The 18741-nt window shown below is 36.0% G+C and overlaps 1 protein-coding gene across 1 annotated transcript in view; it reads right to left on the reverse strand.

The window, feature by feature from the left end:
• The window catches only part of LOC132745074 (ATP-dependent DNA helicase PIF1-like), a 42582-nt gene extending 24759 nt beyond the window's left edge, over nucleotides 1–17823 (reverse strand). The window contains exons 1-2 of the mRNA XM_060733907.1: nucleotides 17140–17823; nucleotides 423–617 (exon numbers count right to left, since the gene is read on the reverse strand). Coding sequence (XP_060589890.1) covers nucleotides 423–537 — 115 coding nt within the window. The 5' untranslated portion in view covers nucleotides 538–617; nucleotides 17140–17823. The remainder of the gene's footprint in view (nucleotides 1–422; nucleotides 618–17139) is intronic.
• Nucleotides 17824–18741: the final 918 nt, after the last annotated feature.

Genomic DNA, 18741 nt, shown 5'->3' on the forward strand with positions numbered 1-18741 from the left:
ATCTACTAGTTATGACCAATCACTATGTTAAATATGAAGACTTTGTGATATATAGTTTTCAAGATAATCAGCGGAAACCATGTGGTCTACCGACTAACAGACCCCAACAGACCGACCCACATTTGCTAAACAATAAACCCCCTCTTCTATGAAGGGGGGGGGCATAATAATTCAGTAGATAAAGCTTTACAACCTTTAATACAAAATATTCTGGAAATTTTCATCAATACAAAAGCTTCCAACAGGACATCTATTAATCTTCTAAAGACTTTTCCAGACTGGAATGAAACAAGGTACTGAAGAATTTAGTTTGACAAAGTCCAATTTACCAGAAAAACCTTAGTGCATGGTTATGTACTGTAATTGTATTTATAAACAAAATGCTTCCATATTTTAGACTCCTATGAATATTATCAGTTTACCTTCTCCTCCTTTTTCAAACCCCACAACTACACCTCTTGCACCATTCACTAACCCCTGAGATACATCTACATTCTTTGCTAGCATGACTTGGGCACCAGCTGTTAGTTCAAGCATGGCAGGCACAGGAGAGAGATAGTTGATCTGTTTCAGGTAGGCTGCATCACTGTCTGTTGCTTCATATTTCCTTGACTGTCCTGAATGAACATATGTAAGAGAGACTTTAGCACAAAAACACAAGCAAGATGATCTTGAAATATAATATGGGGACCATTGGTGTTTTCTACTGTTCAAGTCAAGAATCATCAGGACCATGTAATGTTTTCTTATACAACACTAGTACTGTAAGTTCAAGAACAATAATGGTTATCTACTAAACAATGTTTCATCCAAAATATCAAAGTTTTAGCTTTTTGACTTTCACAGAAAAAGATTTTTAAAAGTGATACTGTTTTATATACATGTATAAGACAAGATTGCATTTGTGAAACAAGAGGGTCATGATGGCCCTAATATTGCATACCTGAATATAACAAGAGGGCCATGATGGCCCTGAAGTCGCTCACCTGTATATAGGCCCCCCGGAGCGGAACCAGTTTAAACCCCAGGGCTTTTATTTGAACAAACTTGGTAGACACCCATTAGACGATGTTTCATGCTAAACATCTAAGGTCTAGCTGGTCAAGTTTTTTCTTTACACATATAGTTAAAAACAATGACACACCTGGGGCAGGGCCAGTTTTGACCCAAGGGCTTTTATCAAAGAAGATTTTTTAAGTTTTTGTTATACACATATAAGGAAAATGAATGACCCCCGGAGCGGGGCCAATTTTGACCCCAGGGCTTTTATTACAACAAACTTGGTAGACACTCACTAGAAGATGTTTCAAGCTTAGAATCTAAACTCTAGCTATTTGTTTTTTTCAAAGAAGATATTTTAAGTTTTTGCTATACACATCAAAAAATCAATGACCCCGTGGGGCAGGGCCAATTTAGACCCCAGGGCTCTTATTTGTACAAACTTGGTAGACATCCATTAGAACATGTTTCATGCTAAATATCTTAGCTCTAGCTCTTTGGGTTCTTTAAAAGTAGATTTTTTAAGTTTTTACTATATACATATAAGGAAAATCAATGACCCCCTGGGGCGGGGCCAATTTTGACCCCAGGGCTTTTTTTTAACAAACTTGGTAGACACCCATCAGAAGATGTTTCATGCTAAATATCTTAGCTCTAGGTCTTTGGGTTCTTTACAAGAAGATTTTTTAAGTTTTTACTATATGCATTTAGGGAAAATCAATGACCCCCTGGGGCGGGGCCAATTTTGACCCCAGGGCTTTTATTTGAACAAACTTGGTAGACACCCATTACAGGATGTTTCATGCTAAATATCTTAGCTATAGGTCTTTGGGTTCGTTTAAAGAAGATTTTTTAAGGTTTTACTATATGCATATAGGGAAAATCAATGACCCCCTGGGGCGGAGCCAATTTTGACCCCAAGGCTTTTATTTGAACAAACTTGGTAGACACTCACTCGAAGATGTTTCATGCCAAATATCTAAGCTCTAGCTCTTTGGATTTTTTAGAAGAAGATTTTTTAAGTTTTTACTATATGCATATAGGGAAAATCAATGACCCCCTGGGGCGGGCCAATTTTGACCCCAGGGCTTTTATTTGAACAAACTTGGTAGACACCCATTAGAAATGTTTCATGCTAAATATCTTAGCTCTATAGTCTTTGGGTTCGTTTAAAGAAGATTTTTTTAAGGTTTTACTATATGCATATGGGGAAAAATCAATGAACCCCCTGGGGCGGGGCCAATTTTGACCCAGGCTTTTAGTTTGAACAAACTTTGGTTAGACACTCACTAGAAGATGTTTTGCTATGGAAAATATCTAAGACCTCTAGCTCATAGAAGATGTTTCATGCCAATATTTGCATTTGGATTTTTAGAAGAAGATATTTAAAGTTTTTTCTTTTGGTTGCCATGGCAACCAGAGTTCTGCATGGAATTAAATTCTTTGAACAATTTTCAAACAGATGCCGGACGGCCGGACCCCGGACGAAAAGCGATCACAAAAGCTCACCCTGTCACTTTGTGACAGGTGAGCTAAAAACTCTACATGACAAGAAAAAAGTAGTATTGTTAAATATAAACAAAAGCAGATATAAAATCTACATCTTCAACTAATATCACAAAGTTCATATTTGTATCTTAAATAGTGCATGTGTAAAAAAATAACTGGTTGCTAATGCTAAGGGAAAATAACAGTTTGCAAAGATGTGTACACAAGGAAAATCAATAACCCTCGTGGGGAAGGGGGGGGGGGGCAATTTTGACCCTTGCAGGGCTTTTATTTGAACAAACCTGGTAGACACTCACTAGAAGATGTTTCATGCTAAATATCTCAGATCTTAGCTCTTTATTTTTTTAAAAGAAGATTTTAAATTTTTTTTATGGGTAATACATAAGACACAGTGTGGTGGCTTAAATTTTTTGACGGGCCAAGGCTTTTCATTTAAAAACTACGATTTTCCTCGAATTGGTGCTCAACTTTATTTTAAAAACTTAGGTAGAACTTCTTAAATATTGGGGTTTATTTATAAACACGGGACTCTATAATTTTGTACAGTGACTGACCCCCTTGAACCCCTTTAGTGGCCATTTGCAACTGATTGTAACAATGTTTACAAGTCAGATTGATGTAATTGAGTATAATACAAGGTTAGCTTTTAAATAAAAGCCTTAACATATCGGAAAAAATCCCCCTGGGGCGCTAATTTTTCCCAAAGGGTGTTGTTTAAATTGATTAGATTAAATTTTATGCGTTGGAAATTTAGGAGCTTTTAGTTGGTTTCAATTAATATCTCTAAAGGTTAAAAACCGGCCTACTTTCGCTTGGCTGACCGGATAATTAAAAAGTAAAAATTTAAACCAAAAGTAACGAGTATCGATTTTGCTTGTAACATGCTCTTCCTCTAATCCTAAATTGAAAGGTTTCCCCGTTTCCCCTTATAAGCTTTTGTTATTTAACAAGAAATCCCCGACAAAAGTTGAATTATGAAAATTTTAAAAATAAGCCGCGATAACTCTTAAACACTGTAGTGAAGCTGTACCATTTTCTGTCATCCACTAAACGTGCCTATATATTTAAAATATTATGATGCCCTATGGAAGTATTTCAAATATAAAGGGCTTTTATAGTTTAGGGAGAAATGGCCCGGACAAAAATAAAGTAAGAAAATTAACAAAGGGCAATAACTCAAAAATAAGAAGCGCAGAGTGCTGATTCTTGAGCATTGCACTTCCTTATAAATGAGATCTATCATCCTTAGAGTTTCAAGTCCACAGTTTTTATAGTTTAGGAGAAATGGCCTGGACAAAAATAAAGTATGAAAATTAACAAAGGGCAATAACTCAAAAATTAAGAAGCGCAGAGTAATGATTCTTGTGCACTGCACTTTAGGTCATTAAAAAAAGCATGCATACCAAGTTTTGGAGGCAATCAGACTGAGTTATGCCCGGACAAGCTTTAGGGGAACTCCTAGATGTCGCCTTTCAAGGGTGACACAAAAACTTGGTAGACAACACTAGAATAATTATGTTACATGCTTAATATCTAAGCTCTAGCTCCGGGTTTTTTTAACCCATTACTTCATGAGCATTTTGTGAAAAATGGCTGTTTTCATTGAAAAGTCTCCCGTTACAAGTTCAAATTGCTATAAAACTATAAAAACTGCTTCAATACTAATCAAACTTGGCACAAATGTTGACTGAATCATTGCCTTTGTGGCTTAAATTTCCTGTTACCATGGCAACGAGGGGACATTTCAAAATTGCCAAAAATCACTATTTTGCGTTGATTTTTTCCATCAAAAATGATTTTAAAGTGCTGCAACTTCTCAATGGATTGAGAATAGAGTCAAATGCTTTTCAGCGTAGCTTACACGTTACCTTATGATCGATCTGGGGTCATTTTTAGCCTCACACAAGTCCAAAATTTTCTTGACGATGAGGGGGGCTGCCGCCCCCCTTCGAACCCCCCTAACAGAAGGGGGCACATCCCCCTTCTGGCAACCCCCTGATGTATCTTTTGGATGGGGGGCCGAGCCGAAAAAATGGTCACTTTTTTAAAGAAAATTTCTCAAACAAAAAACAGTCTTTGGGGCCTAAATAGGGCAACAAAAAATGATAAAAATACCTGAAAGTACCCATAATCGCGTTTTCCATGTTTAAATATGGCCTTAAATATAAATTTGAAGAAAAATTGTTGTTTTGTAATTTTTTTTATTAAAAGAAGATTTTTTAGCTTTTACTATAATATACATATCTGGAAAACCAATAACCCCCTGGGGCGGGGCCAATTTTGACCCAAGGGCTTTTATTTGAACAAACTTGGTAGACACTCAATAGAAGATGTTTTTGGGTTTTATTAATTAAAAGAAGATTTTTAAAGTATTTTACTATATACATAAAAGAAAAAGAGATGTCAATGAAAATTGACTTATGCCCCCAAAAGGAAACTTGGACATAAAATCCGAAATATATTCCAAAATACGGGTAATATACCCCCAACAGCCTTTGATAAATATCATTCCTAAAATTTAATTGAAATTCCATTAGAAATGTAGGAGAAATAGTTTTAACAATTTTTACTAAAAAACAAGAACTATCGGAGGACAGTAAGGCTCGACTACTCGAAAAAGTTGTCACAAGGGTGTTTTATTGAGTATAATAATGCTTACCTATGAATACATAAAATTGACCGAAAAGGTAAAAAGGCTTGTTATTAAAATGTTTTATCAAGTAATCACTGCTTTATTATTATGAATGCATAAAAAAGAATGCAAAAAAGGCACAAACCCTTCATTAGTTATGGAGATAACAGCTTACAAGCAAAACTTTACCATGAATTTCTAAGTTGAAAAAGGGGAGAAAAATCAGCCTTAATGCAAGATAGAATTATGGATATAGGTCAGTGACCTACAATTAGGACCCTAAATGCATATGTGAAGTTTTAAATAAATATATTTAATAGTTATTGAGATATGTAAAACTTGCATGTAAACAGTAGGCCATCCATAAAAAATTGTTTGTTTGTAGTGCTCCGACCGACCCATGAAAATGGCCCAACTCTAAAATTTTTAACATCTTCCAGGATTTTTTTTTTTTTTTTGAGATCATGATGCACCCATTCTGTTAACCCTTTACCTTATATATACGCGAAACAACGCACTTTCGACCCCCACCCTTTTTTAAGGCCTGAAATAGTGAAAAAATGTCCTATTTGGGCCCCAAACACATGTTTTCGTTAAAGAAATGTTGCTAAAAACAGTGAGCACTTTTTCGGCGCCGCCCCCTATCCAAAAGATACATCAGGGGGTTTGAAGGGCCAAGAAAATTTTGAACTTGTGAGAGGCTTAAAATGACCCCAGGTCGATCATAAGGTAACGTGTAACCAACGCTGAAAAGCCTTTGACTCTATCTCAATCCCTTGAGAAGTTGCAGCACTTTGAAATAAATTTTGATGGAAAAAATCGAGGCAAAATAGTGATTTTTGGCAATTTTGAGATGTCCCCTCGTTGCCATGGTAACAGGAAATTTAAGACTGAGCATGTCGTTACAAAGGCAATGGTCTAGTCAACATTTGTGCCAAGTTTGATTAGTATTGAAGCATTTTTCATAGCAGTTTGAACTTGTAAGAGGAGGCTTTTCAGTGAAAATGGCCATTTTTCACAATATGCTCATGGGGGAAAGGGTTAAAAAGAACTTTCTCCAATAACTTTTCAGACAAATTTTGAACTGAGAAGTAGAAAAGTAAAAGAAAGTTATCCCAAAACCAAAATAACGCACGCTTTTCATCGATATTTAGCCAAAATTTGATCCCAAACATCGGCGATTTCACATGGCCAGAAACCCTAAAATTTCGCAAAGGACATAAAAAATTCCCAGTTTCCAAGCCAAACATGTGAGTGAATTGTTCTTTTGTTATTTAATCAACATTTAAATCTTATAAAAGTTGATCCCTTTTGAAGATATTTGCTAAAATAATTGCCGATCGGATGAATCTCTTACACACTGTGTGAAGCTGTACTCGATTTTCCTGTTCATTCCACTAAACGCTGCCTATATATATGTACAGTATAATTATGGAAATGATACCCTCATGAGAAGGTATTTTTACAAATATAAAGTTTTGGTCTTTAAACTTTAGAGAGGACATATTTAACCAGAAAAAAAATTGATTTATTTTTGGTATAAAAGTGAAAAAAAAGAGTGTAAAATGAACTACCCTCTGTAACCATAGGCCACCACAATATACATATATTTTTACACAAAATAATACCAGAAGAACTTTATTGCTGACACAGGGTTTTTACTAGGATTTGATGTAGGAAGCCATTTCAGAATTTGAGGAGGCCACTTGATTTGAGCAACAAAGGTGCGATTTATCTAGGGGGGTCCGGGGGCATGCACCCCCTGGAAATTTTGAAACAAGAGGGCCATGATGGCCCTGAGTAGCTCACCAGAAACAACTGTTTTTCAGTGTTATTTTTCAAAGAACTTGCTGAAAGATCAGTCCAGCTCAACTTTTACTTGCCCTTCGAATTATTTAAATATTTTGCCCTAATATTTTGGAGGCTTTGTTAGAAATATCTATGTTGCAAGTGTGTTCCCATGAGACTATGTAGAAATAATGCAGAATAAACAGGTCTAGGATTTCATGATATTTACGGACAGTCTGTAAATTTTTGGACGAGCCATAACTTTACAGATTTTTGTATCTGTAAATTTACAAACATTAAGTAAGAAAATAGTAGAAGTTGCATTAAAATTCAAAACCACAGGTTATAAAATTCAAAACCACAGGTTAAAATTAATAAGGTTACATACTATATGATTAAATGTAACAGTATGGTAAGATTCAAAACAGTATGATGACTTTCAATTTTCAATTTTATTAAATATTTCAAAATCATCATACAAAGATGAAACTCACCAATAAAAAAAACAACAAGCAAATTCGTTGAATTTATATCCCCCGCCGAGTACTGGTTATTATTAACACAACAACTGAAGACATAAGGCTTTCTTTATATAATAATCATGGCATAAACAGTAATATTCTTTGAACCTGATAAATATTCAGGGAAATAACAGAGCCATAACTTCGTGTTAAATAGTAATATCTGGTTTTTCTATTTTTATGCCAATGAGATGTATGCATACTACATAACTATTCAAGGGCCATAAATTTGTTATAAGTATTTGACCGGAACAAGGCAACTATATGCACATCTCCTCTTAGTATCCCATAGTTTCATTGAATTCCAGCCAGTAGTTACAGAGAAGTAGCACGGAAACGATTATTGCTCTGGTTGTATACTGCCAAATTTATCAAGGGTCATAACTCTAAGTTAAAATGTCTGACCGGAACAAGGCGACAATATGCGCATGTCCTCTTCGTATTGAAGGTTCAAATAAAGTTTCATTGAATTCCAGCCAGTAGTTGCAGAGAAGTAATGAGGAAACGAATATTTTACTATATGGATACTGCATAACTAATCAAGGGCCATAACTCTGAGTTAAAGTGTCTCACCCCAACAAGGCAATGATATGCGCATCTTCTCTTGGTATTGAAGGTTCCCATAAAGTTTCATTGAATTCCAGCCAGTAGATGCAGAGAAGTAGCGCGGAAACAATTTTTTCTCTATATGCATACTGCATAACTAATCAAGGGCCATAACTCTGAGTTAGAGTGTCTGACCGGAACTAGATAAGCATCCTGACCAAGTTTGATGATGATTGATGCAAAAATGTGACCGCTAGAGTGTTAACAAGGTTTTTCTATTTTTAGCTCCGGTGACCTACTTTTTCATCCGAGATGACCCATGTTCGAACTCATCCGAGCTATCACCTAGACATACATCCTGACCAAGTTTGATGATGATTAAGGCAAAAATGTGACCTCTAGAGTGTTAACAAGGTTTTTCTATTTTTAGCTCTGGTGACCTAGTTTCTCATCCGAGATGACCCATGTTCGAACTCATCCGAGCTATCAACTAGATAAGCATCCTGACCAAGTTTGATGATGATTGAGGCAAAAATGCGACCGCTAGAGTGTTAACAACTTAATGTGAACGGACGATGAACGGACGACGGACAATCATCGATCCTAAAAGCTCACCCTGAGCATGCTCAGGTGAGCTAAAAATAGAGTGGTTAACTGTCTTTCATGACTATATACTGTGTATTGCTATGCTCAGTATGCTCAAATTTTATAACAATTGCAATTAAAAAAAAAAAAAAATTCCCCTACCTACCCACCGCTTGAACTTAGAGTCAGAGCACTACAAACAAACAATTTTTTAAGGGTGGCCTTAACCAAGAGACTAAGTAGAAAAGGGGAGATAAAGCAGCCTGAATGCAAGATAGAGTTTTGGAACTTGGTCAGTAACATACAATTATGACCCTTCATGCATATGTGAAGTTTCAAATCAAAATCTCTGATAGTTATTGAGATATGTAAAACTTACATGTAAACATTAACCAAGAGACTAAGTAACAAGAGCTGTCGGTAGGACAGCAACGCTCGACTATTCTTAGTGCTTGATAGTAAAAAAAATGATTGATACAGTTACCTCCTCCTGTCTACAGGTTGGGGTCATGATGGTGAACAAGTGTGCAAAGTTTCAAAGCCATATGTCAATGGACTTTGAAAATATTTGAACTATTACAAAAACTTTAACGTAAATTCTAAGTCGAAAAAGGGGCATAATTCTGTCAAAATGCTTGATAGAGTTACCTCCTACTGTTTACAGATTGGGGTCATGATGTTGAACAAGTGTGCAAAGTTTCAAAGCCATATGTCAATGGACTTTGAAAATATTAGAACTATTACAAAAACTTTAACGTAAATTCTAAGTCGAAAAAGGGGCATAATTCTGTCAAAATGCTTGATAGAGTTACCTCCTCCTGTCTACAGGTTGGGGTCATGATGGTGAACAAGTGTGCAAAGTTTCAAAGCCATATGTCAATGGACTTTGAAAATATTTGAACTATTACAAAAACTTTAACGTAAATTCTAAGTCGAAAAAGGGGCATAATTCTGTCAAAATGCTTGATAGAGTTATCTCCTCCTGTCTACAGGTTGGGGTCATGATGGTAAACAAGTGTGCAAAGTTTCAAAGCCATATGTCAATGGACTTTGAAAATATTTGAACTATTACAAAAACTTTAACGTAAATTCTAAGTCGAAAAAGGGGCATAATTCTGTCAAAATGCTTGATAGAGTTACCTCCTCCTGTCTACAGGTTGGGGTCATGATGGTGAACAAGTGTGCAAAGTTTCAAAGCCATATGTCAATGGACTTTGAAAATATTTGAACTATTACAAAAACTTTAACGTAAATTCTAAGTCGAAAAAGGGGCATAATTCTGTCAAAATGCTTGATAGAGTTACCTCCTCCTGTCTACAGGTTGGGGTCATGATGGTGAACAAGTGTGCAAAGTTTCAAAGCCATATGTCAATGGACTTTGAAAATATTTGAACTATTACAAAAACTTTAACGTAAATTCTAAGTCGAAAAAGGGCATAATTCTGTCAAAATGCTTGATAGAGTTACCTCCTCCTGTCTACAGGTTTGGGTCATGATGGTGAACAAGTGTGCAAAGTTTCAAAGCCATATGTCAATGGACTTTGAAAATATTTGAACTATTACAAAAACTTTAACATAAGTGGTTACGCCGACGCCGACGCTCGGGTGACTGCAATAGCTCTACTTATTCTTATCGAATAGTCGAGCTAAAAAAGGGGCAGATAAATCAGCCTAAATACATGACACAGATATGAGTGCTGTTCAGTGATCATTATTTATGACCACAAATATACATATGAAGTTTCAAGTTTGTATCTTTAATTGTTTCAGAGATATGCACAACTTGCATGTTAAACTTAACCAAGACTAGAACTCCGCAAGTCGGATGTGTCACCTTGTAAACAATATAGTTTAGGAGGAATGGCCAGGACAAAAATGAAATTTGAAAATCAACAAATGGCAATAACTCAAAAAATAAGAAATGCAGAGCAGCAGTTTCTGTGCACTGCACTTCTTATCAATAAGATAATAAGTTTCAAGTCTAAAGCTTTTATAATTTATGAGATATGGCCTGGACAAAAATAAAGTTTGAAAATTAACAAAGGGCAATAACTCAAAAAATAAAAAATGCAGAGTACCAGTTCTTGGGCATTGCACTTCTTTTTAATGAGATCTATCATCCTATGAAGTTTCATGTCCATAGCTTTTATACTTTAGGAGAAATGGCCTGGACAAAAATAAAGTATGAAAATTAACAAAGGGCAATAACTCAAAAAATAAGAAATGCAGAGTACCAGTTCTTGTGCACTGCACTTCTTCTTAATGAGATCTATCATCCTATGAAGTTTCAAGTCCATAGCTTTTATACTTTAGGAGAAATGGCCCGGACAAAAATAAAGTATGAAAATTAACAAAGGGCAATAACTCAAAAAATAAGAAATGCAGAGTACCAGTTCTTGTGCACTGCACTTCTTCTTAATGAGATCTATCATCCTATGAAGTTTCAAGTCCATAGATTTTATACTTTAGGAGAAATGGCCCGGACAAAAATAAAGTATGAAAATTAACAAAGGGCAATAACTCAAAAAATAAGAAGTGCAGAGTACCGGTTCTTGTGCACTGCACTTCGGGTCATTATAAGAAGCATGCATACCAAGTTTGAAGTCAATCCAACTTATAATGACTGACTTATGCTCCGGACAAGCTTAAGGGGACGCCGACAACGACGCCGCCGACAAAAGTAACCCCTATATGTCGCCTTTTTCAAGGCGACACAAAAAGGAGATTTTTTAGTACAAAAGTAACAAGAGCCACCACCGGGCGGGGGCAACGCTCGACTTTTTACTTTCTCTAAAAGCAAACAAAGAAATGTTTGAACAAAATCTTAACGTTTCCTATTTATAAATTATCGGTCTGTCTTGTCACATAAGTTTTGTCTATATATTTTGTATATATAAATATACTAATTTATATATATATATAAATAGAAACACGCAATTCTATAAATAGAAAATTCTATAAATAGAAACACGCAATTCTATAAATAGAAACACGCAATTCTATAATAGAAAATTCTATAAATAGATACACGTGGTGGTGACACATGGTGGTGGTGACAAGTGGTGGTGGTGACACGTTGTGGTGGTGACAAGTGGTGGTGGTGACACGTTGTGGTGGTGACATGTGGTGGTGGTGACATGTGGTGGTGACATCTGGTGACACGTGGTGACATGCGGTGTTGACACGTGGTGACAGTGACACGTGGTGGTGACGACAATTGGTGGTGGCAACATGTGGTGGTGGTGACCTGTGGTGGTGACACATGGTGGTTGTGACACATGGTGGTGACACGTGGTGTTGGCATGTGGTGACAGTGACATGTGGTGGTGGTGACATATGATGGTGGTGACACATGGTAGTGGTGACACGTGGTGGTGGTGACACGTGGTGATGACATGTGGTGGTGGTGACAAGTGGTGTTGGCACATGGTGACATGTGGTGGTGACACATGGTGGTGGTGACACGTGTTGTTGATAATGATGATGATAATATATATATACAAGTGGTGTTGGCACATGGTGACACGTGGTGGTGGTGACACGTGGTGGTGACATGTGTTGGTGACACATGGTGGTGGTAACACGTGGTGGTGGTGACACATGGTGGTGGTGACATATGGTGGTGCAGGCTTTCTACTGCCTCTACCAAAAAAACTAGGGAAAAAGTAGGGCATTTTTTTACCAAAAAGTAGGGCAAAGTAGGGATTTCTGATGTTCAAAAGTAGGGATAAAGTAGGAATTTCTTACTGTTTCAGTTTAGAATTAGCAAAACATACCATCACCAAGACCACATCAGGCTGTGTGTATCTTAAGTTCAGTCCATGCTTGAAAGACAGGCACCTCATAGGCAGAATGTTGCTGAATGTTTTGCCAAGGCACCATGAGCAGAGCTGCATCAGTACTAAGGGTGTAGTACTTAAGTACCAGTACTTGCCAAGTTATGCAGTACCTACTAGTACCAGTACTAGATTTTAGCTTGGTACTGCAGTACCAGTACTTTTTTGGGGGAAGTAATTAAGTATCAGTACTAATACTTTTATATATTCATCAAAGTTTGAATAAATACACAGTGTCATTCAAAATAATTGCAAACATTATTCAACAAAGAAATAAAATCATTTACTTTAAAGTTGACATTACACTTTTACAACTTAAATGAACGAACATAACTTTTACAAACAACAATTACAACATACATGTATATTCATGTCATATGTTATTGTTTAGTAACCAGTCAACTGTACTACAATGCCAGGGCCTTTTTTCCTTCTATAACAGGGGCTGGTATAGGGCTGCTTCCCCAAAGAAAATTTCTTTAAAATCATGCAGTTTTCCCCAGAAATTGAATTTACATCAAGTTTTGTCTTCCCCTTTTGCAAATATACCATGTAATTTTCCCCCAAAATTAAGGGCTGGGCTGCTTCCCCAACTTGCGAAAAAAAAGCCCTGAATGCAAAAATTTTACATTTTAAACCCACCAGTCTTTTTGTTGCCTTTCACACCTTAACACCTCTGTTCAATTTATACCAAAGTAAATAACAACTTTTTATGGTGCTAACAATATCACTTGATATAGGATTATTTAGAATAGAAGTAATTAATTAGTGTTTATTTTGCTCTTTTTTTACTAGTAAATACAAAGTAATAAGATTGCAATAAGGATATTTTACCAGTAAAGAGTTATTGACTGTTTATCTCAATTTAATTTTACTTTAAGTCTTTGGTGCTTTTTTATGATGAATACTATTTTAACATTTGAAGGAACATTGCAGCAAATTATTTATAAATTTGATAACTTAGTTTTTCACAAAAATAAAATAATACATGGAATTTACAGCTTTACTTTATGAGTAAAAATAATAAAATTTTTGTCAAAACCAAAAATACTGCCTAGTAATGCAGTAGCAGTACCACTTTTTTAAGACAGTAATGCAGTACCAGTACCTGAGTTGTTTGTTTGTTTGTTTGTTTCATTTTACGCCTTTTTCCAACAGTATTTCAGTCATATAAGCGGGTAGTTTCCTAACCATCGTTCCTGGAGAGTTACACCAGTACTAGACTACCTTCCTCCGCGCTAACAGTACCTGAGTAGTAGCTAAATTTTGTAAGAGTAATTCAGTATCAGTACCAGTACTTGCAAAATCGCTGCAGTACATACTGCAGTACCAGTACCAGTAATGCAGCTCTGACCATGAGTCTTTCAAGGATGGACATCACAAGGAGACAAACACACACACCTGAACTACAATTGCAACTGAAAATACAACTGAAATACCATTTTATATATCTTCTTTTTTCATTTCATTTCAAAATGAAAAAGTAGGGATAATAGGGCTATTTCAGATAAAAGTAGGGCAAAGTAGGGATCAAAAGAAAAAAGTAGGGAAAAGTAGGAAAAGTAGGGACCAGTAGAAAGCCTGGGTGGAGGCGACATGTGGTGGTGACATGTGGTGTTGACATGTGGTGACATGTGGTGTTGACACATGGTGACAGTGACACGTGGTGGTGACACATGGTGTTGATGACACATGGTGGTGGCGACACGTGGTGGTGGCGACCTGTGGTGGTGGTGACATGTGGTGGTGACATGTGGTTGTGCCACGTGGTGGTGTTCAAGTTTGATGACAATCCATTTAAAATAACAAAGTTACAGCCAATAACAGCAAGAACAAGGCAAATTTGGATTTTTAACCTTGAAGGTCAAGGTCATTTATGGATGAAGGTCAAGGTTAGTGTGGTTTACTGAAAGGTCTTGTCCCAAGGGTTGTTGTGGCCAAGTATGAAGACAATACACCAAGAAATAAAAAAGTTATGATCCAGGTACAAGTTTGCGGACGGGAACGGGAACAAGAACGGCAACGCTGCCGCGACTATAGCAATACCTCTACTTCTAAAAAAAAAGTTGAGCTAAAAATACATGGCAGAGTAATGAATCTTGAGATGTGACCTTCAATTATGACCCTTAGTATATGTGTAAAGTTTCAAGTAAATATCTTTGAAGACCTTTAACCAACATTTTCAAAGGGGCAAATAATTCTGCAAATATTGCAGGCAGAGTTATGCAACTTTGCAAAGTGATGTACATTGTTACTATAAACAAGAGCTGTCAGAAGGACAGCGCGCTCGACTTTTTTAGTGCTTGCCTATAAAACAAAACTTTGACAGTTAAGGGCACACAAGACTTTAACTAGGAATTTCTAAGTACAAATCAAGAAACATTTTCACAGAGTTATCTTCTCTTGCTTACAGATAGGTCTCATGATGGCACATAAGAACTCCAACTTCCAAAGTAATATCTCAAATGGTTAGGTCAACAAGTGGACAAGAATGAAAATTTTAACTGAGTTTCTAAGTCAAAAAGGGCCATAATTCAAATAAAATCCTTAACAGAATTACCTTCTCCTGCCCATGTTTGGGACCATGATGGTAAACAAGTATTCCAACTTTCAATTTAATATCTCAACCAGTTCAGTCAAAAAGTTGACTGGTACAAAAAACTTAACCAAGATTCTAAGTCGATAAAAGGCCTTAATTTTTAAAACAAATCCCTGACAGAGTTACCTTCTCTTGCGTACAGATGGGGGTAATGATGTGAAATAGCATTAAAAGTTTCAAAGCAATATCTCAAAGGGTTAAGGCAATAAGTGGATTTTACCCATATTCAATGTATTTTCTAAGTCAAAAAGGGGCATAATTCTGTCAAAAACCTTGACAGAGTTATGTCCTCTTGTCTGTTGATGAAGGTCGTGATGGTAAACAAGTATGGTCAGTTTCAAAGCAATACCTCCAATGGTTTTGAAATAAAGTGAGGTGGTACAAAAAACTTAACCAAGCTCAATACACTTTCTAAGTCAAAAAAGGGCCATAATTCTGTCAAAAACCTTGACAGAGTTATGTACTCTTGTCTGTAGATGGAGGTTATGATGGTGAACAAGTATGGTAAGTTTCAAAGCCATACTTGTAATACTTCTGAAATAAAGTGGGGTGGTACGAAAAACTTAACCAAGGTGTGACGCCAACGCTAACGCCGACGCCGGGGCGAGTAGGATAGCTCCCCTTTTCATAGAAAAGTCGAGCTAAAAAGTATTGTAAATTTCAATGAATATCTCAAGCATTAACTGAGATATTTGACTTTACAAAAAACTTTAACCAAAATTTCTAAGATAAAAAGGGGCATAATTCTGTAAATATTGTAGGCAGAGTTATCCAACTTGTCAATCTGATGTACCTGTACATTGTTACTATAAATAAGTATTGTAAGTTTCAATTAAAAATGTCAAGCAATAATTGAGATATTTGACTTTACAAAAAACTTTAACCAACGCAGACGCCGACGCGACTGCAATAGCTCTCCATATTCTTCGAATAGTCGGGCTAAAAAAACAAGAGGACCATGATGGCCCTGAAAACAATCATTTTTAAACAAGGGGCTTTTATGTGAACAAACTTGGTAGACACTCATTAGAAGATGTTTCAGGATAAATATCTAAGCTCTAGCTCTTTGGGGTTTTTAAAAGAAGATTTTTTAAGTTTTTACTATACACATATAGGGAAAAACAATGACCCCCATGCAGGGCCAACTTTGACCCCACGGCTTTTCTTTGAACAAACTTGGTAGACACCCATTAGAAGATGTGTCATGCTTAACATCTAAGCTCTAGCTATTTGGGTTTTTTAAAAGAAGATTTTTAAGTTTTTACTATATACAAATAAGGAAAACAATGACCCCCGGGGCGGGGGTATTTTGACCCCAGGGCTTTTATTTGAACAAACTTGGTAGACACTGACCAGACAATGTATCATGCCAAATATTTAAGCTCTAGCTATTTCGGTTTTTTAAAAGAAGATTGTTTAAGTTTTTTCTTATGGTTGTAATGGCAACCAGAGTTGTGCATGGAATTAAATTCTTTGAACAATTTTAAAGTTGACTACTAAAGGAACATTCCTGTGAAGTTTGGATGAAATTGGCTTAGCAGTTAATGAGGTGATGTCATTTAAAGTAAAAGTTTATGGACGGACGGACGAAAAGCGATCACAAAAGCTCACCATGTCACTTTGTGACAGGTCAGCTAATAAGAAGTGAAGAGTACCAGTTCTTGTGCACTGCACAGTTCTGTGCCACAAGATCACGAGATCTGTCATCCTATGAAGTTCAAGTTCATAGCTTTTATACTTTAGGAGAAATGACCCGGACAAAAATAAAGTATGAAAATTAACAAAGTGCAATTTCTAAAAAATTAAGAAGTGCAAAGTAACGATTCTCTTGCACTGCACTTTGAGTCATTATGAGAAGCATGCATACCAAGTTTGGAGTCAATCGGACTTATAGTGGCTGACTTATGCTCCAGACAAGCTTAAGGGAACGCAAACACCAACAACGCTGACAAAAGTAACCCCTATATGTCGCCTATTTTCAAGGCTACACAAAACAACCCACTACATTTTGGGTCTTAAACTGTTCACACTGACATACCTCAAGGTACAGTATCATTATCCCTTAAGTCCACAATAGTTAATTTTAAGCAGGACAAGTTCATTGTAGAAAGTGCTAAATCCTACCAGATAGCTTTTTCAGCTGGAAATTATTTATCTGGTTGACATCTTCTTTATGTGTACATAACTGAGTTGCTAGAATACCATCTCTCTGTATGTTATTCTGTGCCGTTGTTCGTAATGTTGCATACACATCATCCGGACATCTGAAATATTATTTTTGTTTTATTTTTACTAAAATTGCTATGGTTATACGGTAACAAAGTTTGATTTGTTGAAGAAAGCCAAAAATGCTTCTTCCATTATTAACTGAAAGTGAAGATGCTATGTGCCACTTTGTAAATAATGGCACATAAATGTAGGTACTACCATTGGTATCCTTTAAAGCCAAAGCCATTTACAGAAGAAGAAAAAAATATATATAATACATATGTACATAGATATGTTTATATAAACTAGAAATGTGTCCATAGGACATGGGTGGCCCCACACGCCACTGTTCTGTCAATCTTATGACTCTAGGTCAAATATTTTTTGGACTACATGTGCCACAAGTTGAAAACTAAAAATCTTTTACTAAGTAAAGGTCAAGAACTTTTCAAATACTGAATAAATACACAAGCAAACCCCAAGGTGCATAAGTACACATGCTGACCAACATTCTTGTAAACTTTCAGGCCTACAAGTCAAATACTTTTTGAGCTATCCATGAACAAGTTGAAAATTGCAAATTTATACTACTGTTACGAAGTCAAGGGCAATAACTCTAATAAAACTGAAAAAAATCCATATGCAAAGTCCCAGGTGCATAGCTTCACAGTGATGTTGATCATTATTCCTGTAAAGTTGGCTGATTCTAACTCAAGCACTCAAGGAACAAATAACTCAACATAATGAAACACTTTTTACTAAGTCAAGGACAATAACTCTACAAATACTGGATAAATTCACAAGCAAAACCCAAGGTGCAAAACTACATATGCTGAGAAACATTCCAATAAGGTTTCATGACTCTATGTCAAATCCTTTTTAAGTTACATGTGACACAAGTTGAAAATTGCAAAATTTTACTAAGTCAAAGGCAATAACTCTAAAAATACAAAATAAATCCAAACGAAAATACCCAGGTGCACAACTACACACGCTGATCAACATTCCTGTAAAGTTTCATGACTCTAGGTCAAATACTTTTTAAGTTATGTGTGCGACACAAGTTGAAAATTGCAAAAAAATTCTAAGTCAAGGACAATAACTCTAAAAATTCTAAATAAATCCACACAAAAATACTCAGGTGCACAACTACACATGCTGATCAACATCCCTGTAAAGTTTCATGACTCTATGTCAAATCCTTTTTGTCAGTTTCATGTGACACAAGTTGAAAATTGCAAATTTTTACAAAGTGAAGGGCAATAACTCTACAAATACTATATAAATAGACACAAAAATACCCAGGTGCACAACTACACATGCTGATCAACATTCCTGTAAAGTTTCATGACTCTATGTCAAATTCTTTTTGAGTTACATGCAACAAGTTGAAAATTACAAAATTTTACTAAGTCAAGGGCAATAACTCTAAAAATACTATATAAATCCATACAAAAATACCCAGGTGCACAACTACACATACTGATCAACATTCCTGCAAAGTTTCATGACTCTAGG

Source organism: Ruditapes philippinarum, unplaced genomic scaffold, assembly GCF_026571515.1.
Source record: "Ruditapes philippinarum isolate M1 unplaced genomic scaffold, ASM2657151v2 ctg2180_1_1_1_1, whole genome shotgun sequence".
Lineage (NCBI taxonomy): Eukaryota > Metazoa > Mollusca > Bivalvia > Venerida > Veneridae > Ruditapes > Ruditapes philippinarum.